Source organism: Oryx dammah, unplaced genomic scaffold (genome assembly GCF_014754425.2).
Source record: "Oryx dammah isolate SB20612 unplaced genomic scaffold, SCBI_Odam_1.1 HiC_scaffold_28, whole genome shotgun sequence".
Classification (NCBI taxonomy): domain Eukaryota; kingdom Metazoa; phylum Chordata; class Mammalia; order Artiodactyla; family Bovidae; genus Oryx; species Oryx dammah.
In genome coordinates, this window is record NW_024070212.1 from 41,529,580 (window position 1) to 41,557,146 (window position 27,567).

The following is a 27,567-nucleotide window of genomic DNA, read 5'->3' on the forward strand; positions in this document are numbered from 1 at the left end:
GTGGAAAGGTGAATATAGATTAATTTTCACTATATATCCCATCAAAATGAATTTTAAGACTATAACATCTATTAAAGTGGAAAAAAAATTTAACTAAAAGCTGAGAATATCAAGCGCTGGAAAGGATGAAGAAGAGCTACAACTCCCCTACAGTGTTGGTGAAAACACAAAACAATGCAGCCACCTTGGATGCCAAAACAATTTGGTAGTTTCTCATAAAGTCAGACATAAACTCACTGTTACAACAGAGCAAATCCTCTCTAGCTATTTACCCAAGAGAAACAAAAACTGATGTCTAGACAAGAAATCTGTATGTGTTTACAGTGACTTTACTCGTAACCTCAAAAAACTGAAAGTAGTCCAAATGTCCTTCAACTGATGAATAGATAAACAAACATCCATATAATAGAAGACTAGCTTTTACTGCCGATACAAGCAACGTGGGTAACTCTCAGATATATTTTTTAATTTATTTTATTGAAGTAGAGCTGAAGTACAATGCTGTGTTAATTCCTATTATACAGCAGTGATTCAATTATATGGATATATATATGCATTCTTTTTCATATTCTTTTCCACTACGGTATATCACAGGATATTGGATATAGTTCCCTGTGCTATACAGTAAAACCTTGTTGTTTATCAATTCTACATACAACAATTAGTATCTGCTAATCCCAAGCTCCTAATCCATCCCTCCTCCACTCCCCTCCCCCTAAACAGATGCTATTATAACTGAAGAAAAAAGACTCAAAAGACTATATATACAGTATTATTCCTTTATATGACACTCTGAAAAAAGGCAGAACTACGAGACAACAGATCACTGATTGCCAGGGCCAGAGGGGGTGGGACTGACTAGAAAGAGGGATACGGGAATTGTTTACAGTAATTCTCTATCATCGTGGTGGCAGGTTCACAACCATACATCAGAAATCAAAAAAACTCACACTAAGGGTGAGTTCTAGTGTAAATAACTACACCTTAAGAAACCTACGGGAAAATGATGATACCACCTTTCCCTCCCACAAGTTATATAAGCATGCCAATATTGAATTTTACTTTCTAAAAATTCATAATCAAAATATGGTAGTTATTTTTTTTTAATTTATTGTGGTAAGAACATTTAACCTGAGATCTTACTCTCTCAACACATTTTTAAGAGTACAACATAATACTGCTGACAAAACTTACAATGTGTACAACAGATCTCTAAAGTGTATTCATCTTACTTAACTGAAAATTTATCCACGTTGATTATTAACTCCCTCTTCCACTAGTAACCATTCCATTCTTTTGAGTCTATAACTTAACTTCTTGTGATATCTGATATAAGTGGAATCATGTCAGTAACTGTCTTTATCTGACTGGCTCATTTCACATAGCACAACATCATCAAGGTTCCACTGTGCTGTCACACAATCTAGAATTTCTTGTTTAATGCCAGTCATCCATTGTACATATATAACACATTTTTTTAATTTCTAATAATACTTTATTTACAAGGACAAGTAGTGGGCCAGACAGACAAATAGGGATAAAGCTATATGTATGGATATATAAAAATAGTAAATGTATAGATAGAACATCTGTTGAAGAAAATTCAAAGAAATAAACTCTTACCAGTGGCTATGACCTTCAGACACTATCCTACAGTGTGCATACACTACTTCTTTAAATAAATTTTTCTAATATGTTTTCTGTATGCCTCATTTTTTATATTCTTTCATCTGTTGATGGACATTTAGGTTGTTTCCACATCTTGGCTTTTATGAATAGTGTTGCAATGAACATGGGAATGCTAATATCTCTTGGAGATCCTGATTTCACCTCTTTTGGATAATATCTAGTGGGACTGCTGGATTATATCGTAGTTTCCTTTTTAATATTTTGAGGAACCTCCATGCTGTTTTCCCTGATGGCTGCACCATTTTGTATTCCCATCAACCGTGTACAAAGGTTCCAATTTCTTCATATCCTCACCAATCCTGTCAAACATGGCATTTATTATTTTGAGTTTTTCTTCCAAATCATAATCCCTGTATTCAGAAAATAACTTATATGATAAGCAATATATGGTATATGCATTATAAATAATCTAGTGTACATGAGGTTTTTAAAGAATTCACTATGAGCACTGTTCGAAGATATAACACACAATCTAAAATAATTATCTTCTCCCACAACAGAACCAGACTCCTTTAAGAAATAAAAAGGTATGTATACAAAAACACTCAGGATGTATTTAAACAGAGAATGGAGTTTGAGAAGACTATATGAGATCCTCTTAGTTGGTCAGTAGCAACAAAAGCTCTTACCATGGCTGTGTAATCAATCTGTGGTGCCATTTCAGCATTAGTCCCACCTTTCAAACGGAGTTCTGATGGACAAGCAGCAAAGAGAACACAGGGCATTGAGACCTGCATCAAGAGGCATACACTCCTAAGGAGAAGGTAGAACAGGCTTAGCTGCATTTTCATTTTAAAGTCTCAAGAAAGAGACGTTACTATATCACCATAAGCTGAAGCACAGACAACTGACATGCTGCTGCTGCTGCTGCTAAGTCACTTCAGTCGTGTCCGACTCTGTGCGACCCCATAGACGGCAGCCCACCAGGCTCCCCCGTCCCTGGGATTCTCCAGGCAAGAACACTGGAGTGGGTTGCCATTTCCTTCTCCAATGCATGAAAGTGAAAAGTGAAGTGAAGTCGCTCAGTCGTGTCCGACTCGTAGCGAACCCATGGACTGCAGCCCACCAGGCTCCTCCGTCCATGGGATTTTCCAGGCAAGAGTACTGGAGTGGGGTGCTATTGCCTTCTTAACTGACATGCCCTCAACTTTAAAGTTAAAAAACACTCCCAATGACTGAATGATAACATCCTAAATCTTAAAGAAAGCTTGGTAGTTCACAATAGAAGGAACTGGCCTTAAATAATAAGCAAATCTGGGTTTGAATCCAATACTAAATACATTAGCTATACGACCTTTGTTGTTGTTTAGTCGCTAAGTCATGTCCGACTCTTTTGCAACTCCATGGACTGTTAGCCCACCAGGTTCTTCTGTCCATGAGATTTCCCAGGCAAGAATACTGGAGCGGGTTGCCAGTTCCTTCTCCCAGGGATCTTTCCTTCCCAGGGACTGATCCTGCATCTCCTGCATTGCAGGTGGTTTCTTTACCACTGAGCCACCAGGGAAGCCCATTGTGTTATTGTAAGTTAAGTTCTAATACTTTCGTTTATATTACAAAGAAATTAAAAATAATTAAAAATAAAAGCATCTTTACAATGTTTTTATAAACGGATTCTTAAAAGTAACACTTTATGAAATTGCATTCAAAACTGTCAAGGTCTGCAAATATTCTAATGACTGTACCTGAGTCTCCACCATGCACAAGGCATCATTCCATATATTAAGATAGAGTTTCTACCATCATGGCATTTGTGATAAGATAGAGTAGTATTTTACAAGGACTGATAGCCAAATATTTCACTGAAAAAACTTCTCAGGAGATTATCCTTGCTACAACTCAACTCTCTCTGGTTCTAGAAAGTGAAGTGAAAATCACTCCATCATGTCCAACCCTTTGGACTGTAGCCCACCAGGCACTTCTGAAATTCTCCAGGCAAGAATATTGGAGTGGTTTGCCATTTCCTTCTCCAGGGGATCTTCCCGACCCGAGGATCAAACCCGGGTCTCCCACATAGTAGGCAGACTCTTTAACGACTGAGCCACCAGGGTAGCTACTGTTTGGTCCTTAGAGTCAAATAACGTGAGAAATCATAAGAAATAATTACAGAATATGTAGCATTTTATGAAATAAAATGGTCATATTTCCTAAACGAGCTGTCATCTCCCTTTTCCAAAGTCAGGAGAAAACAATCATATTAATACACAGACTGCATAGTTTGAAAGGGAATGCCAACACAGCCTCTACATACCAAAAGATAGCCTTTATTTAATTGTCCTATGGGAATGATACATGGGTACTGAATTATACAGTCTCTATCACTGACATTCTATTTTATTAATTAAGTAAATACTTAACACTGTGTAATGTTAGGCACTGTAAGAGAAACTGCATACAATATAATCCCTCTTTTTAGGAGTTAAGCCTAGGGGCAAGTGAAAAAGACTTGGAAATGTTCAGTTTACCATAAACCATAGGTTTACAACTGCTGAACTTCTGTTTATACCCTCTGAGAAACCCAATACAGTTAAAGTGTTTATCTTCCACCCAATAAAATCAGAGTCTAAGAAGAGTAAAGAAACCTTAATTTTAAAAAAGTATGGAATTGCAAGGGATTCCCAGGTGGCTCAGTGCTAAGGAATCTACCTGCCAATGCAGAAGACACATTAGAAGGTTTAATCTCTAAGTACGGAAGATCCCCTGGAGGAGGAAATGGCAACCCACTCCAGTACTCTTGCCTGGAGCATCCCATGGACAGAGGACTCTGGTGGTATATAGTCCACAGGTTCCCAAAGAGTGACTAAGCACAAACACACAGGAACTGCAAAGACAAAGGTAGACATGTGAAAAAACAGAGTACTATAATCACAATTAGGGATGAAAATGCTACAATTCACTTAAGTAAGATGTGTTTTGTTGCTAGGAATAAACTTGGTTTAGTCTGTTGAATGGAACTGGATTTTCAACTTTAAACTTATTTCTCATACTTTCTAGTGGATTAGAAGCCAGAAAGTCTAGATTCTAATTCTAGTTCTGACCCTGACTCTATGACCTCTGGGTCTTCATTTTCTCATTCACAAAGTAAAGGAAAGGTTGGAATACATGGTTTCTATCTTCTTTCCTACAGATTCAAAATTCTATGATTCTGTGTTCGTTAATTTTTAGATAGTTGGCTAACTATAACTTTCCCCTCTTTTTGTACAAGAGAATGCCTGAAATAAGAAAGATACTTCAGTTCAGTTCAGTTACTCAGTCGTGTCCAGCTGGTTGTGACCCCATGGACTGCAGCACGCCAGGCTTTCCTGTCCATCACCAACTCCCGGAGTTTACCTAAACTCATGTCCATTAAGTCGGTGATGCCATCTAACCATCTCATTCTCTGTCATCCTCTTCTCTTCTTGTCTTCAATATTTCCCAGCATCAGGGTCTTTTCAAATAAGTCAGCTCTTCACATCAGATGGCCAAAGAATTGGAGTTTCAGCTTCAGCATCAGTCCTTCCAATGAACACTCAGGACTGATTTCCTTTTGGATGGACTGGTTGGACCTCCTTGCAGTCTAAGGGACTCTCAAGAGTCTTCTCCAACACCACAGTTCAAAAGCATCAATTCTTCAGTGCTCAGCTTTCTTTATAGTCCAACTCTCACATCCATACCTGACCACTGGAAAAACCATAGCTTTGGCTAGACGGACCTTTGTTAGCAAAGTAATGTCTCTGCTTTTTAATATGCTGTCAAGTTTAGTCATAACTTTCCTGCCAAGGAGTTAAGTGTCTTTTAATTTCATGGCTACAGTCACCATTTGCAGTGATTTTGGAGTCCCCCAAAATAAAGATATTTCAAAATGATTCAATCCCCTTAAGAAAGTTATCATCTGGCAAACTTCACCTGAGGCCTACGAGAGGCCTTTTTTAACATAAATCTATTCACATCATAACTGAAATCTCAATTGTCACTAAACATTTCCTTAAGCTAAAAAAATCATAATCTATTGAAACAGTCATTTCTGAAACAAAGTGGCATCACGTTTACAACTCTATTACTTATTTTATCAAATTTCCTAGTAAATGTATAAGATTTTGGTAAAAAGATGCTGTTTACAATAGCCATCAGCCAATAACACAGAAAACAGAAAAACTGCTCTCCATGTTTTATCAATAAAAGGAGATATTTTTGGAAAATAATAAAGGCTCAACTTAATTGTTAAATATCCATTTTTCAATGAGGATAAAAAGAAGATCATATACAAAAATTTCTATATATAGTTGCATAAGTATCTATTAAAAGAGGACAAAAATACCTAGACTAAAAGTAAAATATGGTTAATAGTTAGCTGCAAGCCAAGAACTAAATAGACTACACCACAAAGACCACTTATCACTACAAAGCACAAAATACAGTTGCTTTCAGATATTCATTTTCTAAATAATAAAAACTAAAGAAGCAAATATGCTATACTATACATGAGAGAAGATGTATAGATGGGGAGTCAGTGACAGACTTTATTTTCTTGGGCTCCAAAATCACTGTGGATGGTGACTGCAGCCATAAAACTGAAAGTCACTTGCTCCTTGGAAGAAAAGCTATGACCAACCTAGACAGCATTTTAAAAAGCAGAGACATCACTTTCCCAACAAAGGTCTGTATAGTCAAAGCTATGGTGTTTCCAGTAGTCATGTATGGATGTGAGAGTTGGACTACAAGGAAAGCTGGGCACCGAAGAATTGATGCTTTTGAACTGTGGTGCTGGAGAAGACTCTTGAGAGTCCCTTTGGACAGCAAGGAGATCAAACCAGTCAATACTAAAGGAGATCAGTCCTGAATATTCATTGGAAGGACTAATGCTGAAGTTGAAGCTCCAATATTTTGGCCACCTGATGTGAAGAACTGACTCCTTGGAAAAGCCCTGATGCTGGAAAAGACTGAAGGCAGGAGAAGGGGATGACAGAGGATGAGATGGTTGGATGGCATCACCGACCTGATGGACATTTGTTTCAGTAAACTCCAGGAATTGGTGATGAACAGGGAAGCCTGGGGTGCTGCAGTCCATGGGGTTGCAAAGCATCAGACACGACTGAGCAACTGAACTGATACATGAGAGAAAATTCTAGATAGGTACAGTAATAACTACAGTAACAGCTACAATTAATAAGCCATTAGGTATTTGAAACTTTACACAGGATCTGTAACTCTGAAATGTGTTTTATGTCCATTTTAAAAGTGAGGAAACCAAGCTTCAAAGAGGTTAAGCAACTTGTCCAGCAAGTGGTAGTATCTATATCTGCATCAGGTCTAATTCAAAAACACACAGTCAAATGGAATGTAAGTGACACATACCCTGCTGTCTTGGTATCTGCTGTGTGGACTCCACCTTTGATCTTCTCTGGTGTAAACGTTATTTCTGTTGAGCCGATTTCTGCCCCCTCCAGTTGCCCATCACACAAATCTCGAATCATTTCCAGTCCAGATAAATGTTGAGGCCTTCAGGTCATAATACTGCATCAAAACGTGTGCATCCAGACTGCCTATATCCCCACACTTTATGACACATTTATAAAACTGCAATGGCAAGAAAATAGCAAGGTCTAACCACAGGAAGTGCCAGAGTGTCCTTCTGGTATTTTAGGTACCTGGACTGCCTGCAGGTAGGTATCTTTTTAAGGGTTCCTTCCACATGTTACTTTAACTATAAACACATATGCTGATAATATTGTTGCAAATTAGAAGCATGCAAAAGAGTAAAACTAATAAAACAACCCAAGTGCCATCAGTCTCACTTGCACTTCACTGAGTAATCTACGTACCTGTTATGGGCTGAACTGTGTTCCTCTAAATTTCATATGCTGAAGTACCTCACAATGTGACTGTATTTGGAAATAGGGCCTTTAAAGAGGTGACTAAGTTAAAAGAGGCAGTCAGAGTGAGCCCCAGCCCATTCTCACTGGTGTCCTTACAAAAAGAGAAGATTAAGACACACCAGCAGGGAATATGTACAGAGGCATGAGCACAGGGAAGAGGCCGCAAGAGGCTGATTATGTTCAAGTCAAGGAGAGAGGCCTGGAACAGAATCTTCCCTTAAGTCCCTCAGAGAAAACCAACCCTACCAGCATCTTCATCTTGGACTTCCAGCCTCCAAAACTGCAGAAATCAATTTTTGGTTGTTCAGGCCACATAGTCTGTGGTATTTTGTTATTGCAGCCCTAGTAAACTAATTAAGTACCTAACACAGCCTTAATGAATTAATTTCCCTATTGATGAAATGGGTTACTGCAAACTACTGCCATGACAAAGAGAACTACTGTTCACACATATCAGTAACTGCCTTTTAATAATTTCAACATGGAGTCTGAATAAAAAACTAAGAGACAGCTGATCCATTAGAATGAAATATATACAAAGTACAAGTACAAAGAAATTAGTTTGGCTTCACCATGACTTAAACTAGTGGTATGCCTAGCTTCCAGATGACGGATGAAACACAGTCAACTGTCAACATTTTCCCCTCTTCACAACGGATAATCCTGGTCCTATCCACAGCTTCCTAGAGGTCTGAATGAAAGCCGGAATGACGGCATCTCAGGCTCTCTATGAGACTAAAACGTGTGAACGCAGAAAAAGGCCCGGTTTAAAACAGTGGAGTTTTTGTTTGGCCCCAGAGGCTGTTCTGCCCTGATCTACCTTGCCCGCTGGTACGAGCTTTCCGAGTACTTGTAATGACCGATGAGGTGGGAAACATTTTAAATATAACTCATCAGGAAACGAGACAACTTTAGCTAAACAGAGAAAACATGGACCTATTTCCTGAACTTGCTCCTTGAGGCTTTCAAAAGCACCCAAGCCCGGTTACCGAGGCCACAGCACCATCCCCAGGCTGCGGAGTCCTCAATCCTAGGGCGGGGATCTTAGCCTCACCGTGAGCTCCACGTCCTGCCCGCCCCGCCCCCCACCCTCCAGTCCCAAGGCCTGTCCCCTCCACTCCCCCAGTGCCCGGCCCTGCGCACCACCCCCTCAACTCTCCAGTCCCTAGGCCTATCCCCTCCTGTCCCTCAGTCCCTAGCCAGGCGCCAACCTCCCACCCTCCAGCCCACGGCCTGTCCCCTCTTCTCCCCCCGTCCCCAGCCCGGCGGACCACCCCCTCTCTAGTCCCATGCCCAGACTCCCCGGCGCCCCGACTTACCTGAGGCCCGGCGTGCTGCGGCCGGCTCGGATCTTCTGCACCCGCAAAGGGAGGCCCAGCAGACAGCTCAGGGCTGTAGACACCCTCAGGATCTGCCCGCCCTGGTGCCGAGAGAAGAGAGAGATTAGACCCGCAAGCTCTCCGCCGCAGCCTATGCGGCAGCCGCACCCCGCCAGGCCTCCTGCTCGGCACTCACCCCTTCCATGATGCCGCCGTCCACCTCCACCCGCGGCCCCGCCATGGGGAGCGTGCTGGGGCCCGGCCCCCCGCGACGTAGCCTCGGCCGGAACTGGAGAAAGAGGATACGCGGACTCCTGCCCCGCAGCTCCGGAGCCTGAGTCCTCGCTCCCCGCTCAGGGCCGCCGGGCTCCGGGGAAAAGCAGGGCACTCGCCGGTTCGGGGAACGCCCAACTCCGCAGACACGAACCCGGACGCACAGATCCCAGAAGCCCACAACCACTGCGCGTGCGCATGCGCGCGGCGCGCCGCTTAAAGAGGCGGAGCCCAGAAAATTCCGACAAATCGGAAGCTCTCCAGCAGAAGGGGTGGTGGCCGGGGAGGTGCCCTGGAGCATCTTAGGAAATCTGTCCCTGGTAGACTTGCACTCTGAACACAGCAGAACGCGTGCGGAGAGCTGCCCTTTCAGCTCTAGTCGCATCTTCCAGTTGTCTCGCAGGCTTGTGCAAATATCTGTGTTTATCACTGTTTTCTCGGGGATCCTGCCGTACCAAAACTGGAAACTCTTAAAACCGAAGAGTAGGAAAGGTCCCTGAGATGCGCTGACCACCTTCTCTCTGGTTGGGTTTGCCTTCTCTGCAGCCTGGCCCTTGAAATGTGTTTCCCTGGCGCACTGATGATACCCATGAGCCTCTCGTTCTTCACCGGTGTCTGTTTCTGTGTGCGCGCGCGTGTGTAAAATATTGTCATCTTTTTTTTTTCTCCTGTGAGACATCAGTTCTTTGGGGATGAGTGGAAAAGGACAGAATCAGAATCGGCAGTATAATTCTCAAAAAGCCAAAGTTACGCCACTTTGTCGGAGAAAGTACAAGCTCATCGCGGCAATGAACAGTGCAACTAACGTAATTCACCTCAGGCCAGGAAGAAAGGACAACCAGCTTCTTGATTCCGCTTGTGGTTCAATTCCTACATTAATTGAGTACCAAATCATGTGCAAGCCTTTCTATGTAAGCAAAGGAGAGTAAGGTATTCTCTGTCTGAAGATATTGGAAGTATATAGGAGAGACTGAGAAGTAAGCAATTATGATGTCAATCTTCTTAATGATAAAAATATACTGTACCTATCTTACAGATAAGAGGGAGCAGCAATTAGAATATGATAAATCATACAGATAACAGCCAACATTAATTGAGCACTTGGCTGCTGCATGCATGCACAACCTGCTAAAATATTTACTGTTTTTACTCTGATTTACAGCTGTATGTGTTAAATAATCTCCTGCAAGGCTGGCTACACAGTTGTTAAGGAATACTGGGATATGAACCTCTGTGGTTTGATGGGAACATCATTGTTTCCTAATCCCAATGTTCTATCATTGTTGTAACAGGGAAAGCTCTGGGAATGCATATACTTTACCCAATCTCTGGTACCAAAACCGGACAAAGATGACAGCAAGAAGAAAAAGTATAAGTCAATTTTATTTATAAATTTAGATGCATCCTGATCAAAATATTAACAAATAAATCCGACAATGTTTGTAAAATACTGTATATTATGACCAAATTGAGATTGATTATCATTCTACCATTAGAAAAATGTTATGATAATATATCAAAAACCTAAGATCACATTAATAAATGAAGAAAAAGCATTTGAAAAAAATCAAGACCTATTTATGATAAAACAAAATCAAACAAAACTAGGAATGAATGTAAACTCCCTTAACTTGATTAAGGACATCTGGAAAACCCTACAGAAAGTTTCTTTCTTAGTAACAGTAAATAACAGTAAAACATAAGACACCTATTCAAGTTAAAACAAGATAAGAATGTCCACAATTATGGCTTGTTAACCATAATTTCAACAGATGATGGGAGTCTAGCCAGAGTCTACAAGAAAGAAATGAAAGACACAAGACTGAACAGACAAAAACAGTACCATCATTATTCTCAGATGATATGATTACCTACAAATGAAACCCTGAAGAAGCTTTAGCTATACTACTGAAAATATAGTTTCAATAAAATTCCATCAAATGCCCACCAGGACTTTTTTAAAGAGCCTAACAAGCCAATTCTAAAGTTTCTATGGAAGTACAAAAGGGCAAGAATAACTTAAAAAGACTGAGGTGAAGGGTACTTGTCCTCTCAAAACCCAGAGTTTCTATAAAGGGAAAGTTAGAGGGAAAAGGTAGTATAGGGACTCTAGAAAGAAAAATAATTCAGTTTAAAGACACAGCTACTTAATCTTTTTATACAAACACATGCATGGAGTATTATGAAACATATTATTAATGTCTATAAAATGTTTTGTTAGACAGTCCAGTGCAGTCGCTCAGTCACGTCTAACTCTGCAATCCCATGGACTGCAGCACGCCAGACTTCTCTGTCCATCACCAACTCCTGAAGCTTGCTCAAACTTATGTCCATCGAGTTGGTGATGACATCCAACCATCTCATCCTCTGTCATCCCCTTCTCCTCCTGCTTTCAGTCTTTCCCATCATCAGGGTCTTTTCCAATGAGTCAGTTCTTCACATCAGGTAGCCAGAGTATTGGAGCTTCAGCTTCAGCATCAGTCCTTCCAATGAATATTCAGGACTGATTTCCTTTAGGATGGTCTGGTTGGACTTCCTTACAGTTCAAGGGACTCTCAAGAGTCTTCTCCAACATCACAGTTCAAAAGCATCAGTTCTTTGGCACTCAGCTTTCTTTATGGTCCAACTCTCACAGCCATACATGACTATTGGAAAAGTCATAGCTTTGACTAGACGGACCTTTGCTGGCAAAGGAATGTCTCTGCTTTTTAATATGCTGTCTAGGTTGATCATAACTTTTCTTCCAAGGAGCAAGTGTCTTTTAATTTCATGGCTGCAGTCACCATCTGCAGTGATTTTGCTGCTGCTGCTGCTAAGTCGCTTCAGTCATGTCCAACTCTGTGCAACCCCATAGATGGCAGCCCACCAGGCTTCCCCCATCCCTGGGATTCTCCAGGCAAGAACACTGGAGTGGGTTGCCATTTCCTTCTCCAGTGCATGAAAGTGAAAAGTGAAAGTGAAGTCGACAGTGATTTTGGACCCCCCCAAAATAAAGTCACTTGGTCCTTGGAAGAAAAGCTATGACCAACCTAGAGATTGAGATTTTGTTTTACAGCCACTAATCTTCAGTGTTGCGGTTTATGATTTTGTCTTTGTTGTGGTTTTTTCTCTGCTGCTTTTTTCTCTGTAATGCTATAAACATCTGTACAGATTTTCTTTCCCATGTAAGAGGGAGAAAAGACAAATATCATCCTGGACATTTCTAGAAACTGATTTCCTAGTTGCTGTGAAGAGGATTGACCATTAAAGCTCTGATCTTGTCTTTACTGTTTCCACTGAGCTCAATTTGACATTTCTACCAGAGGCAAATAATTCAAGGTAGTATGCCTGTGACATATATTGCATATGCTGGGCAGCTATATCTGACAAATTCCCTAAGAAGGAAAGATAATGTTGATGACGTTTATCTTCGATATAATAACCTTGTTCATTTTCCATTAAAAAAAAAAAAAGCCACTTTCGGTAACCAAGAGGTCAAGGCCAGTAAGAAAAAGGCCAGTTATTAGGAAGTATTCTAGTATAGACTTGATTCAACTAGCTTCCCTGGTAGCTCAGTCGGTAAAGAGCCTGCCTGCAGTGCAGGAGACCTGTATTCTATCCTGGGTCGGGAAGATCCCCTGGAAAAGGAAATGGCAAACCACTCCAGCGTCCTTGCTTGGAAAATCCCATAGGTAGAGAAGCCTGGTGGGCTGCAGTCCATGGGATCGCAAAGAGTCGGGCACGACTGAGCGACTAACGCTTCCTTCTACAGTCTTGCATGTATAGAAATGTCCCGTTTTCTGTGATCAAGCGGTTACAATGCGAGTTGAAGGGAGGTTTGTTTGTTTCCTACTTAACTCTTCCGATGTTAGTTCAACCTAAATTTCTCCAAGTAGTGCCACTCTTTTATGTTTCCTTAACACACTGTGTCTCCCCCATTACTTGGGCTGAAAAGATGATCGTTGTTGGCGCATAAGTACTTACACAGCAGTGCCCCACCCAACTTTGTCCCTGAAATTAAATTTGGGATGGCCCGCTCCCCACTTCGCTCCCCTCCCCCTCAGCAGGGCCCTCCACCCACCCTGGGGGTTATCGCAGCCTCGCCCCGCTCCCTGGTTGGCTGTCAGGTGGGGGCGCGCCTCCCCGCCTCCAATCAGTGCTCCGCGGAGGCAACTCCTCCAACCTCAGAGCAGTTGTCATTTCCGGAGTAAGATGGCTGCCGCGCTTGTGCTGAGGACCGGGAGCCGGACTGCGGGGCAGCTGGTAAGCAGGTTGGGCCCATCTGGGGTCGAGACGGAGTGGTTTATTTGCAGTTGCCTGGGAGAGATGATTTGGTTTTTCCTCCGAGTGCCTCGCGTACAGGGCTTGCGTGGTGGAGAGGTGGAGGGATGTATGCAAAACGAAGGGCAGTGAAGGTGGCGAACCAACCTGTCTGGAAACCCACTCTCGATCTATATACCAAGGCGCCCATCTATCGTGACTCGTTCTCCCTCCCGCTTCATCTGCACCTCAAAGCCCAGCTGGTCTTTCGCCCAATAGCTTTTCACTGAGCACCATCTGGGTACCGGGCTTTGTGTTTGGCACTGGGGATATTGAAATATACTATATTCTTCAAACATTTATTGAGCACCACTTTGTTTCAGAACTGACCCCTCTCCTCGAGGAATTTACAATCTAGAAGGAGAGACTGGGCAAGAAAAGCGTAACACCATAGGCCCTTGCCTCCGAGCATCTGGGAGGCTCGTTTCCTTCTTTGGAGTTAGCCTTTTCTCCCACATTTGCACCAGTATCTTTCCAAGTGTACTTCTTGCACTTCCTGGGTTACCTCATCCACTGAGCTACGACCCACCAACATTTCCCCTTCATTTCTCCCCTTTCATACAGCCTTTTAGCACCAAACAGTTAACATCCCAGTGATCGTAGTGTTTCATCCTATTTGCATAGAGTTTTGTTTTGTTTTGTTTTTCTTCCTGGGTCCCCTGTTCCTGATTTTCCTACAGCGTTTGATCCCTGATCTTACAAAAACCTTTCAAAAGCTTGCTCTATACCAGGTACCAGGACTTGGGGATGGAAATCTGTATAAGAAAGACACTGATCTCTGCCCTCTCAGAGTTTAATTACAGATTTGTGTTGGGGCATAGGGGAGAGAGAGACATTAGACAAACAATTACAGCGCTGCGTGAAAAGATGGCGCAAGTACACAGAACTACAGGAACACATAGAAGGGGTCTTGGGGGGGTCAACGAGTTTCCCAATGGATAGTATATAATTTGAGATTTGTGACAGCTAACTAGGAGATAAGGCTTCCCAGGTGGCACCGTGTTTAAAAAAAAAATCCTCCTGCCAATGCAAGAGACTTTGAAGGTTCGATCCCTGGGTGGTGAAGATCCCCTGGAGGAGGAAATGGCAACCCACTCCAGTACTCTTGCCTGGAGAATCCCATGGACAGAGGAGCCTGGCGGGCTACAGTCCATGTTGTTGCAAAGGGCTGGATGTGACTGAGCACAGACACAAAAAGGAGGTAGCCAGGAGAAATAAGTTCTCTGCAGCACCTCACTAGATATTCTTTTGAAAGTTCTTCATCCTTGGCTTCTGTGACACCAGCTTCCCAGTATTCTTCCTACATCTCTGAACACTTCATTCCAATCTTCTCCGCTTTCCCTGATCAACTTTTAATCACTGGTGTTTCTCAGGATTGTGACTTTGGCCATCTGTGTACTTCTTGCACTTCCTGGGTTACCTCATCCACTTTGAATTTTAGTTGCCATTTATATGCTGATGATTCCCCAGTCTTCCAGCCAGCTCTACTGCAGACCCATATATCTTACTGCCCTGAAAATCTCCAAATTTCATGTATTTTAGGTATTTTTCATCTGTAGGTAGTAAACCCAAACAGTAAATGGGAAATTATCTGTGTATACAAAGCATATGAAAGTTAGATGGCAGCTGGGATTGATTAAGTGGCTCATCATTATTAGGGCTCTACAACTTTGTATTCAGGGCAGGAAGGAGGAAGGGGTGGTACCAGCCAGATTCATTGGTTAGTGATATAACTTGGCCACTGCTAGCCCAAGGGAGTTTGGAAGGGCTAACCTTTAGCTGTTTCACAATGATTGCTATAATGCCTCCAAGATACATCAGACTCTAGGCTCTAGAACTAAACCCTCAAACCTGTTTCTTCTAGCCTAAAAGTCTCTCAAAAATCTAGTCATTATTCTACACCCTGTCACCAGCTGCAGATATCCTGGACCTTCCTCAGGTGGACTTTCTGCCTCTAATGTTGTACTTCTCCAACCTATTCTCCATAGCGTGGCCAGAGTAATTTTATAAAGTAGGACATAAATTTGAGAGTGTCATTTCTTTGCTTAAAAGTGCTCTCAGCAAAATATTCAGAATTCAAATGACTGTGAAGCTATTTATGATCTGAATTTTTCCAATCTCTCCAGGCTTCATTCCTTACTAAAACCCACCTAAAACCCACTCTTGAAACGTCACCCTTAGCTCACACTAAGCTATGCTAGAAGAATATTGAACAATTTCAGTTAATTAAGCACACTGTTCTCCCTTCTTCTCTATCCTCTAGACCTTTGCACATGTATTTCCTCTGTTTCAAAGACTCTTGCCTTACTTCCCTATAGCCTTCTCTGCAACACATTTTCCCCTTTGGCTGACTCCTACTCATCCCTTAGGTCTTACTTTACTTTCTCCAGTTAAGTTTTCTCCTTTGTCTTTTCTTAACACTACTTCTTCCCTTCTCCCATTATGACACTATTGTAATCACCAGTAGTCCTGTTTTTATCTTTCACAGTATGGGCTACACATTCCATAAGGGAAGGAATCACAGCAATTTTGTTCTCTGATCCTAAGTGCTTGGCACATAGTAGGTACTCAATGAACCTTTGTTGAACTGCTTAGTAAAAAAGGTCTGTTTTTTTCCATGTGTTATTAAAAAAATCATAAACAGCAAGAGATCTTATCACCTACAGTAAGTTATTAAGAAAGCCTTATATGTTTGTACTTTGCTATGGCATCATGCTTTTGACTCTTGATTACTTACCCTATCATCCTGAATTTATCTATTTTGTCTTCTTCCTGCAGTAAAGTGTAAACAATTTGAATTCAGAGAGTATTCTATTTCTTATTTAGCTTTGAATTCATGAGTGCAGAATAATCCTGTCTTTACAGTGTGCTCAACAACTGCCTGATGAATTATTACTAATTTATTTCCTTATTATGAGAGTCTGCTAAATCCTCTTTTCATTACTTTTTATTTTTTGCTGTGTTGTTTGTAGAAAAAAAAGTCTTTCCTACTTGAAAATTTTTTTTCTCCTTCTCCCTTCCTTCTGATCCTTTCAGTCAGCAGCTTCACTACTGTGTTTATAGACATCCAACTGCTAGTAATCATTTTGCATATATGTTGCTTTCTTTCTTTTTCCAGTCATCATCTCAGCCAAGAGCCTGTGATTTCATGACTCAAATACAATAATAGTTTCTTACTTTGTCCTTTCTCTTCAGGCATTGTTGTTAGTACTGTTTAGTCACTAAGATTCTTTTACGACCCCATGGACTGTAGCTCAGGCTCCTCTGTCCATGGGATTTCCCAGACAAGAATACTGGAGTGGGTTGCCATTTTCTTCTCCAGAGGATCTTTCCAGCCCAGGGATCAAACCCACATTTCCTGCACCAGCAGGTGGATTCTGTACCACTGAGCCAACAGAGAAGCCCCTCCAGGTTTAATGTTATAATCTAATAAACACATATACACATACATACTCACAATAACCCATAACGTATAAGTTCAAACTCCTTGACCTGACATTTCCAGTCATCAACAATTTGGTCCTTGAGATCCTTCCATTGCTGCCTTTGATAAATTTGATCAAGCCATATCATATAACTCAGCATTAAAAAGTGGGCAAAATTGAATAGACATATTTCCAAAGAAGAAATGCAGATGGTCAACAGGCACATGAAAAGATGCTCAACATTGCTAATCATCAGGGAAATGCAAAGTAAAACCACATTGGGATATCATATCACCTCACACCTGTCAAAATGGCTATCATCAAAAAGAACACAAAAAACAAATGTTGGCAAGGATGTGGAGAAAAGGGAACCCTCATACACTGTTGGTGCGAATGTAAATTGGTGCAGCCACTGTGTAGGGAGGTTTGTCAAAAAACTAAAAATAGAACTACCATATTACCCAGCAGTGCCACTCCTGGGTACATATCTGAAAAAACAAAACACTGATTTGAAGAGGTACATATACTGTAATGTTCATAGCAACATTGTTTATAATTTCTAAGATATGGAAGCAACCTAAGTGTCTGTCCACAGATGAATGGTTCAAGAAGACACGAGATACAACTCAGCTATAGAAAAGAAGGAAAATTTTGCCATTTGTAACAACGTGGATGGACTTGAAAAGCATTTTGCTAAGTGAAATAAGTCAGAGAAAAAAAGGTCTATATAATATTGCTTATGTGTAGATTTTATGTATATTTTTTGGGCTCCAAAATCACTGTAGGTGGTGATTGCAGCCATGAAATTAAAAGACGCTTACTTCTTGGAAGGAAAGTTATAACCAACCTAGACAGCATATTAAAAAGCAGAAACATTCCTTTGTCAACAAAGGTCCGTCTAGTCAAGGCTGTGGTTTTTCCAGTGGTCATGTATGGATGTGAGAGTTGGACTGTGAAGAAAGCTGAGTGATGAAGAATTGATGCTTTTGAACTGTGGTGTTGGAGATGACTCTTGCGAGTCCCTTGGATGCAGGAGATCCAACCAGTCCATTCTAAAGGAGATCAGTCCTGGGTGTTCATTGGAAGGACTGATGTTGAAGCTGAAACTCCAGTACTTTGGCCACCTCATGTGAAAAATTGACTCATTGGAAAAGACTGATGCTGGGAGGGATTGAGGGCAGGAGGAGAAGGGGATGACAGAGGATGAGATGGCTGGATGGCATCACCGACTTGATGGACATGAGTTTGAGTGAACTTTGGGAGTTGGTGATGGACAGGGAGGCCTGCCGTGCTGCCATTCATGGGGTCGCAAAGAGTTGGACGCGACTGAGCGACTGAACTGAACTGAACTGAACCGATGTGTAGAATCTAAAAAATACAATAAACTACTGAATAGGACAAAAAAAGAAGCAGACTTGAAGATACAGAGAGCAAGCTAGTGGTTTCCAGTGGGAGGGAGGGCAAGGTAGGGTAGGGATATGGAAGATATAGGATGGGTTCAAGGATGTATTGTACAAAATGGGGAATATAGCCAAAACTTTGTGATAATTTTAAACAGACTGTAATATTTTTAAATTGTATAAAATTTTAAAAAGTGTGATGTATACACACTTTTTATTGTATACACAATGTATTCAATACAGTATTGTAAAGTAAAATAAAGTAAAAATAAAAATTAAAAAAAAAATATATATATATAAAATAAAAAAATAAATAAAAAGTGTGATGTAGTTAATCAGGGATTTCCTGGGCAAGAATACTGGAATATTCTTGGAATAGTGTGTTGCCATAACATTTCATATCATTGAAATGTTAACTTTCAAAAAAAAATTGTACCTTTTACACACTTAGATTATATATATCAAATATATATATGATTTACAAATGAAATACATTCAGCCCTACTTTAATTTTTTTTTCTGTAACATTGTATTATCCTAAGATTTCATATGAAATAGTTAACCTATGAATTACAATAAGAAAACCTTTGGGTACAATACCACATGTGTTTTTCAGTGTATTTAAATGCTAGCAGTCACTTTTAACTTTTTTATTTTATGTTGGAGTATAGTTGATTAACAATGTTGTGTTAGTTTCAGGTGTACGGCAAAGTGAATCAGTTATATATTTTTCAAATTCTTTTCCCATTTAGGTTGTTCCATTAATATTGAGCAGAGTCTTCTGTGCTATACCGTAGGTCCTTGTTGGTCATTAATTTTAAATTTAGCAGTGTGTACATGTCAGTCTGGCCCTATCCCCACACTGACCCCTCTTCCTGTTAACCATAAGTTCATTTTCTAAGTCTGGGAATCTGTTTCTGTTCTGTAAATAGGTACATTTGTATCTTTTTTTTTTTTTTTTTAAGATTCTGCAGATAAGTGGTATCATACAATCTTTGTCTTTCTCTGCCTGACGGACTTCACTCATTATGACAGCCTGTGGGTCCACCTATGTTGCTGCAGATGGCATTATTTCCTTCTTTTTAATGACAGTAATATTCCATTACATATAGGTACCACATCTTTATCCATTGATGTGTTGATAGACATTTAGGTTGCTTCCATGTCTTGGCTGTTGTAAATAGTAGCGGTCACTTTTTATTTCAGGAAGTCTTTAATGACTCAAATATACTTACACTGCTGTGTTTATATAGAATACACTTAAAATTTTTTTACTTTCATAGGGAATTTTAGTCAAGGATAATAAGCATATGGGCAAATCAGACTCTAAGGATATAATTTTACTAAATAAACAAGCAACAACATATTCTGTGTGCTAGGGTTTGAATTCCTTTGGTTTCTTGACCAGAAATACTTCTAAACTCATCACTGATGCCAAGTAGTCTCATTTCGGCCTATATTATTTCATATTGTTTGCATTGTGATAATGATTGTTCTACTTTTAGAATAAACTTGAAATTCAGTTTATATTTAGAGACAAGCCATTAAGATGATTTCTGAAAGCTCTTTTTTTTTTTTTAAGTTCTTAATTTTTTGTTTTCTCATCTCTAGATTTGTGTCCGCTACTTTAAAACATGTGGTAATGTTCATGTTTTGAAGCCAAAATATGTGTGTTTCTTTGGTTATCCTCCATTGAAGTACAGTCATCCACATCAGTGGCTAAAAACAACTGCTGGTAAGTATGATCTCAAAATAGCCTATACAAAATAATGTTTTGTATATTTATTCAGTGATTGAAGACTTATCACAGTAAAAGAGTTGACCTTTTACTTTTAGTCTGACCCTCCTTGCTCTCCATACATCTATCCAATTCTCATTTTCTTTTCTCTTGTTTTTTCGCACTCCCACCTCCCATTCCCCTTTCACATACTTTTCCTTAATACTGGGCCTCTATAATGCTGTGAATGTGTTCTCTGTGTTTAACATCTAAGTGTTCTCTTGGGTCCTCTGTTCTTTATCATATGACTTAACCTAAATGCAGTAGTCAGCACTGATATGACTTAAATTGTTGATTTAGTGGACTGTGTCCTTCTACTCACTGAATTATTATTTTTGTTCTATGAGGCACTCAGTCTGTCATGTTAAGATAGGGTGATGAAAGCAATGTGAGGTGCTCGTCAAGAGAAAATTCTCTAGCTTCCACCACTTAATTGCCTTTCTTTAACTTTTTCTACTCTTGCAAAGAACTTGAGACTTTAAGTATTGATATGGCAAAAGGGGGAAAAAAACACATTTTTTTTCTGCTGTTCTATTCAGGGTTCTATTTAGAACCCTGGTGACCCTAGGCCTTTGTTCCATCATTAAGCTTTTGACAGAAACTTGGTGCCTTAGTCTGTGCTGGTGATGGGGGTAAAAGGGGATTCCAGCTGAACCTAACCCCTGAGATAAATTAGTCCTCCTAATCCTTGTGTATGTCATCGTCCACAACACCCGAAAATATGTAAACCATATCTTCACCATTAAGAAAAAGATTTTTACTTTTAAAAGTTGACCTTTTCTCTTCTCAGAGAAAATAAAGGCAATTCAAGCAGAAACTCCAACTTCTTGCTCTAGTCTCTGAACACTTACAAGCTTTGGGTTTATTTATTTATTTTTAATTTTATTTACTTTTAACACCAAAAACATTTTGTATTGAGTAATATAGCCAGTTAACAATGTTGTGATAGTTTTGGGTGAATAGTGAAGGGACCGAGACTTTGGATTCTTTGGTCTACCAGGTGCTAGCTGTGTGACCATAAGCAAGTTAACTTAATTTGTCTGTTTAATCATCTGGAAACAGAGTAATCATAGTATTATACAAGTTTGTATTGTTGTGAGAGTACAGCCATTCAACACAGATAACTGATTGATCATCTACTATGTGCCAAGGGCATTGCTGTACATACTTAGGATATATCCTCTTCCTATTATTCCCTAACTCAGTAAACAGTTAAGCTGGAAACCTGGAGCCATCCTCATTCTTGTCGCACATTGAGTTGACTCAGTTCAGTTCAGTTCAGTTGCTCAGTCGTGTCTGACTCTTTGCGACCCCATGAATTGCAGCACGCCAGGCCTCCCTGTCCATCACCAACTCCCGGAGTTCACTCAGACTTACGTCCATCAAGTCGGTGATGCCATCCAGCCATCTCATCCTCGGTCGTCCCCTTCTTCTCCTTCCCCCAATCCCTCCCAGCATCAGAGTCTTTTCCAATGAGTCAACTCTTCGCATGAGGTGGCCAAAGTACTGGACTTTCAGCTTTAGCATCATTCCTTCCAAAGAAATCCCAGGGCTGATCTCCTTCAGAATGGATTGGTTGGATCTCCTGCATCCAAGGGACTCACAAGAGTCTTCTCCAACACCACAGGTCAAAAGCATCAATTCTTCGGCACTCAGCCTTCTTCACAGTCCAACTCTCATCCATACATGACCACTGGAAAAACCATAGCCTTGACTGGACGGACTTTAGTCGGCAAAGTAGTGTCTCAGCTTTTGAATATGCTATCTAGGTTGGTCATAACTTTTCTTCCAAGGAGTAAGTGTCTTTTAATTTCATGGCTGCAGTCACCATCTGCAGTGATTTTGGAGCCCCAAAAAAATAAAGTCTGACACTGTTTCCTTTGTTACCCCATCTATTTCCCATGAAGTGATGGGACCGGATGCCATGATCTTCGTTTTCTGAATGTTGAGCTTTAAGCCAACTTTTTCACTCTCCTCTTTCACTTTCATCAAGAGGCTTTTTAGTTCCTCTTCACTTTCTGCCATAAGGGTGGTGTCATCTGCATATCTGAGGTTATTGATATTTCTCCGAGCAATCTTGATTCCAGCTTGTGTTTCTTCCAGTCCAGCAAGATCTATTAATATTCTATCTTATATATATTTTAAACCTGTCTTCTCCTTTTCAGACAGCTTTTAAAATATATAAATATGTTAAATCCTATACTTCAATTTCTTATCTACAATAACCTCCTGTTTTCTCTGCACTCCTTACCAACCTTTTCTATCACACCCCTGCCAGAGATATTTTTCTCTGAAATTATAGATACAAAGTTACAGATGTGAAATTGTAGATGAGACTCCCTATCAGCTAATTATTGCTAAATAATAACCTTCCCCACAACTTAGTGGCTTACAGGAACAATGATTTATTGTTCCTTAGCACTTTAGGGGTTGGTTGGGTGCACAGTTCCTCTGCTGGTTTCACCTGGGCTCACTAGTGTGACTAGATTCAGCTACAAGGTCTTCTGGGTTAGAAGGTCCAAGGTGGTCTTATTCATATGTCTGACGATTGGTGCTGTGTTTTGGCTGGGGCATCTCTTTTTTCTCCTCCACTTAGCATCTCATCCTCCAGTAACCTAGAACAGCTTCCTTATATAGGGATTTCAAGACAAATCCCAGGAGGAAGAAGAGGGAGTCTGAGAGGTCATAGGGAGGCTTGTAATTTCAGAACTCACACTTTACTTCTGCTATATTCTATTGGTCAGCACAAGTCATGGGCCGGCATAGATTTACTACTACTACTACTACTACTACTACTAAGTCGCTTCAGTCGTGTCTGACTCTGTGCGACCCCATAGATGGCAGCCCACCAGGCTCCGCCGTCCCTGGGATTCTCCAGGCAAGAATTACTGGAGTGGGTTGCCATTTCCTTCTCCAATAGCATAGATTTAAATAGTGGTAAAGTTTACTTTACCACTACTTCCCTGGTAGCTCAGATGGTAAAGTGTCTGTCTACATTGCGGGAGATCCAGGTTTGATCCCTGGGTTGGGAAGATCCCCTGGAGAAGGAAATGGCAATCCACTCCAGGACTATTGCCTGGAAAATCGCATGGACAGAGGAGCCTGGTAGGCTACAGTCCATGGGGTGACAAAGAGTCGGACACGACTGAGCGACTTCACTATTGTCACTATAAAGTAAACTTTACCATTTTTGGGAATAGCTTCAAAAGAATTAAAGACCATTTATTTACCACTGATTCCTGATTACCTGGGCTTTCTTGATAGCTCAGTTGGTAAAAAATCCGCCTGCAACGCAGGAGACCCTGGTTCGATTCCTGGGTTGGGAAGATCCTTTGTAGAAGGGATAGGCTACCCACTCCAGTATTCTTGGGCTTCGCTTGTGGCTCAGCTGGTAAAGAGTCCGCCCACAATGCGGGAGACCTGGGTTCAATCCCTGGGTTGGAAAGATCCCCTGAAGAAGGGAAAGGCTACCTACTCCAGGATTGTGGCCTGGAGAATTCCATGGACTATACAGTCCATGGGATCACAAAGAGTCAGACATGCCTGAGCAACTTGCATTTTCACTTTCCTGATTACCTCTAGGATAAATTCCAAACACCTCACCTCCTCATGGCACACAGTCTTAAGCCTGGGTTGATTTCTTGCCACATATCCTATCATCAGCTGTATAGAACTGTTTGTCATTCCCTGACCATGCTGTACGTTATCGTGTTTCCATGCCCTTGCACAAGCTGTTCCTTATGTAATATTGCTTTTTGTAGAGGTGCCATGGTACAATTACTAGTCATTTTTTGGTTACTTCAGTTAGTTTCCAGTTCTTTATTGTAACTCCATGATAACTATTCCTGAGCAGAAATCTTTGTGTACCTATTTCTTCAGGGGAAAAGAATCTTAAAAGTAAAATTACTTATGGAATCAAAGATACAGAGTTTTTGGGGTTTTTTTTTTAAGGTTTTTGGTACTTAGTGCCAAAACTGTTTTTCAAACGGGTTCGCATGTATACTATGAGCAGCAGGCTGTGAGAACACAACTTACTGGAGTGGAAACAAAAGGCCATTCTTATCAAAATGTATTTTGTATTTCTTAAGTACTAATCTCAATTTCTTAAAGAAAAGTTTCCTACCTTAACATGTGTTTTATAAGCAATTTTGTTTTCTAATCATTGGAAAGGACCCTGATGCTGGGAAAGATTGAGGGCAGGAGGAGAAGAGGACGAGATGGTTGGATGGCATCACCAACTCAATAGACATGAGTTTGAGCAAATTCCAGAAGATAGTGAAGGATAGGGAAGCCTGGCATGCTGCAGTCCATGGAGTCCCAAAGAGCTGGACATGATTGAGTGGCTGACAAAAAAAAAGAGAGAGGAGCATTCTTTAGTCACTTCAGAGCTATTCGTTAATTTAGAAAAGCGAGAGAATCCATACATACTTTCTGTTGACCAGAAATAATGTCTGTCTTGGGGAATAATTGCCATGAAGAATCATTGGCATCTATGTGTTACAAAAAGGATGCAGAACTTCAAAAAGGAGTTTAAAAAAAAATGGAAAGATGACATAGAAAACTAAAATTTAATAAGCTGGCAGAACATTATTTGGGCAGATTAAGACTTTTCCAAGTCTTTTAATATGGATCTGCCTGATCTTTAGGCACTGGGAGTGAGAAGAGTTATATGAAGACAGGAGATTTTAAGAGCAGGTCATTAATGTTTATTATAGTTTCGTAACATAAAGCAAGGAGATCCAGCTGAATCTCCCTTTGTACAATATCCAGTTCTATTTTTTATTCATTGCTATTAGTGCAAAATCTCATTTGTCGGAAGGGCCTTCTATACTCTTGTAAAACAACATTATTTTGGAAATTGGAAAATGATAGTTCTGTGGCAGTATCACAGGTCTTTGTCACTGAGTAATTTATGCAAATCTTTGATGGTTATGAATGATGGTTATGCTTTTAAACATTATAAAATGCTCTTTTGAATCTATGAAATAGAACAGTTTCTGCCTCTGCTTGAGAATATTTTCTAATTTTAGATGTTAAAGCATCTGTCTATTAGCAATACATTGTATGTTTAATGATCATCATTTCTTATTTGTTTTTGAAGCTCTTCAGGGACAGATTGTTCAGTTCAAACTCTCAGACATTGGAGAAGGGATTAGAGAAGTAACTGTTAAAGAATGGTAAGTTATTTGGAAATTTTTTTAAGTAAGTAAAAAAGTAATTTGAGTACAAATAAATAGGAATCTATTTAAATTGAAGCACCTTTTTTTATAACATAAAATATATATTTTTTGAGCTTTAAGGTAAATCTAGTTTATGTTGCCAATATACTGGTGGCACAGTTCATCATACATCAGGGCATTTTATTCACTGTAATTTATTAAGGTTTGTCTTTTCCTCTTTTTAAATTTTTTTTTCACTGCCCACTCTTCACTTCAGCTAAAAAAAGATAAATTAGTCTCTAAAAGATGCTAAGTTGATATGACCATGTGTTTTGAAAAGTTGTTAATGAATGAACTTAGAGCTTCTTTCCAAACTGTTTTAAAATCGTTATGTAGTCTAAGCTGTGTTTATTAAAAATGATTTCAGCAAGAATGCAAGTACATTTGACTCACCATTACCTGAGAGTTTGCCTATATTTTTAGAACAGGTTAAAATATTAAAAGACATGAATCAAAGAATACTGTTTCAAAGGTTTTAAAAAAAAGTAAAAAAGAAAGAGGCTTGAAACAAAAGTTAAAAAGACCCCTACTTAGGCATCCTTCTACCCCTTTTCTTTCTCTCCTTTTCTGGAAAAACAGAAACACCTCCAAGTACTGAACTAATTTTCAAAGGTTTCGAGAACTAGCAGTTAAGGTGAGTCAATAGATTCTCTCCCACACTTTTATACTGTTACAGATCCTTTTAAGAATCTCGTTTAGACACCTAAACATTCTTTCCTTGTAGTTTTCATTATAATTGCTCTGTAGGTTAGGAGAGAACCATAATCACAGAAATGTACCTTGCAATTGTCTCTGTGGCATTGTGGGATCAAGGAAAGAGTGATGGATCTCAGGTCAGAAGAGGCTGACTCTGAAATTAATTAGTCATGTTAGAGATAAAGACAAAGAACTTAAACTACAATTTATAAAAGTATAGCAGATGTATACTGAGGACATCAGTTTTTAAAGTTTAATTCTAGAAATAATAGGTATCCCTTAAAATGTGATGAAGGCTGAGACAATAAAAGAAAATAACACTTTAAAAATACATTTTTCATATTTCATCTAAGAAATGGGTGAGGCAGAAAAACCTGATACATTAATTAAATTTTTGGATTATAAATTATGAATATTTCATTGTTTTTTAAAAATTTATACTCCTTGAAGAAGCATCAAAGAACCTCTGAAAGCCATTGTAGTCTCTTCTGAAACATCTGAAACATATTGGGACTCAATACTGGGCTCCATGGATACCCATCTAATTCAGTGTAGCATTTTTATTGTTTCAGATGATCTGTACTATGGTTCATGTAAAAGTGTCTTATGACTTTTTCTTTTAGGTTTGTAAAAGAAGGAGATACAGTGTCTCAGTTTGATAGCATCTGTGAAGTTCAAAGTGATAAAGCTTCTGTTACTATCACTAGTCGTTATGATGGAGTCATTAAAAAACTGTATTATAATCTAGATGATACTGCCTATGTGGGAAAGCCATTAGTAGACATAGAAACGGAAGCTTTAAAAGGTACTGTATATATATGTATATGTTCATCTATCTTGCCAAATTGATTAATGGTGTTCTTTTTGTCCTTGGGTACCAGTTGAAAGTGATGTTTCCTTTGAATAACTTACAGGATTTGATTTGTGGGTTTAGAACTGAGATGAGGAAAATAGAAAGGTATTCTGTGATACATGATTATCTTTTGACCAGTTACCATGTTAAAAACATGTATTTGTTGTTGTTGTTCAGTAGCTAAGTTGTGTCAACTCTTTGCAGCCCCATGGACTGCAGCACGCCTGGCTTCCTTGTCTTTCGCCATCTCCTGGAGTTTGCTCAGATTCATGTCCATTGAGTCAGTGATGCTATCTAACCATCTTATCCTCTGCCACCTCCTTCTCCTTTGCCTTCAATCTTTCCCAGCATCAGGGTCTTTTCAAATGAGTTGGCGCTTTGCATCAGGTGGCCAAAGTATTCGGAGTTTCAGCTTCAGCATCAGTACTTCCAATGAATATTCAGAGTTGATTTCCTTTAGGATTGACTCGTTTGATCTCCTTGCAGTGCAGGGGACTCTCAAGAGTCTTCTCCAGCACCACAATTCAAAAGCATCAATTCTTTGGCACTCAGCCTTCTTTATGGTCCAACTCACATCCATACATGACTACTGGAAAAACCATAGCTTTGCCTATCCAGACCTTTGTTGGCAAAGTAATGTCTATGCTTTTTAATACACTGTCTAGATCTGTCATACTTTTCCTTCTAAGGAGCAAGCATCAGTATTACTATATATAAAAACATGTATAGTAATACTTTATTTATCTGGAGGCCTGCCTTCTGGAA

The 27,567-nt window shown here is 40.0% G+C and overlaps 2 protein-coding genes across 4 annotated transcripts in view; one reads left to right on the plus strand and one right to left on the minus strand.

Moving 5' to 3' along the window:
• The window catches only part of RTCA (RNA 3'-terminal phosphate cyclase), an 84,804-nt gene that overhangs the window by 20,620 nt on the left and 36,617 nt on the right, over nt 1-27,567 (minus strand). Inside the window, exons 1-4 of one of the 3 annotated variants that reach the window (XM_040232224.1) lie at nt 9,057-9,305; nt 8,861-8,961; nt 7,021-7,164; nt 2,319-2,442 (exon numbers count right to left, since the gene is read on the minus strand). In XM_040232224.1, the coding sequence (XP_040088158.1) occupies nt 2,319-2,442; nt 7,021-7,164; nt 8,861-8,961; nt 9,057-9,101 (414 nt within the window). In that variant the 5' untranslated portion in view covers nt 9,102-9,305. Of the gene's footprint in view, nt 1-2,318; nt 2,443-7,020; nt 7,180-8,860; nt 8,962-9,056; nt 9,312-27,567 lie in introns of those variants that run through there. The other 2 variants (XM_040232226.1, XM_040232225.1) reach the window with 2 other exon arrangements.
• DBT (dihydrolipoamide branched chain transacylase E2) overlaps nt 13,288-27,567 on the plus strand; it is a 41,737-nt gene continuing 27,457 nt past the window's right edge. Inside the window, exons 1-4 of the mRNA XM_040232223.1 lie at nt 13,288-13,375; nt 19,869-19,992; nt 25,136-25,211; nt 26,573-26,754. Coding sequence (XP_040088157.1) covers nt 13,325-13,375; nt 19,869-19,992; nt 25,136-25,211; nt 26,573-26,754 — 433 coding nt within the window. The 5' untranslated portion in view covers nt 13,288-13,324. The remainder of the gene's footprint in view (nt 13,376-19,868; nt 19,993-25,135; nt 25,212-26,572; nt 26,755-27,567) is intronic.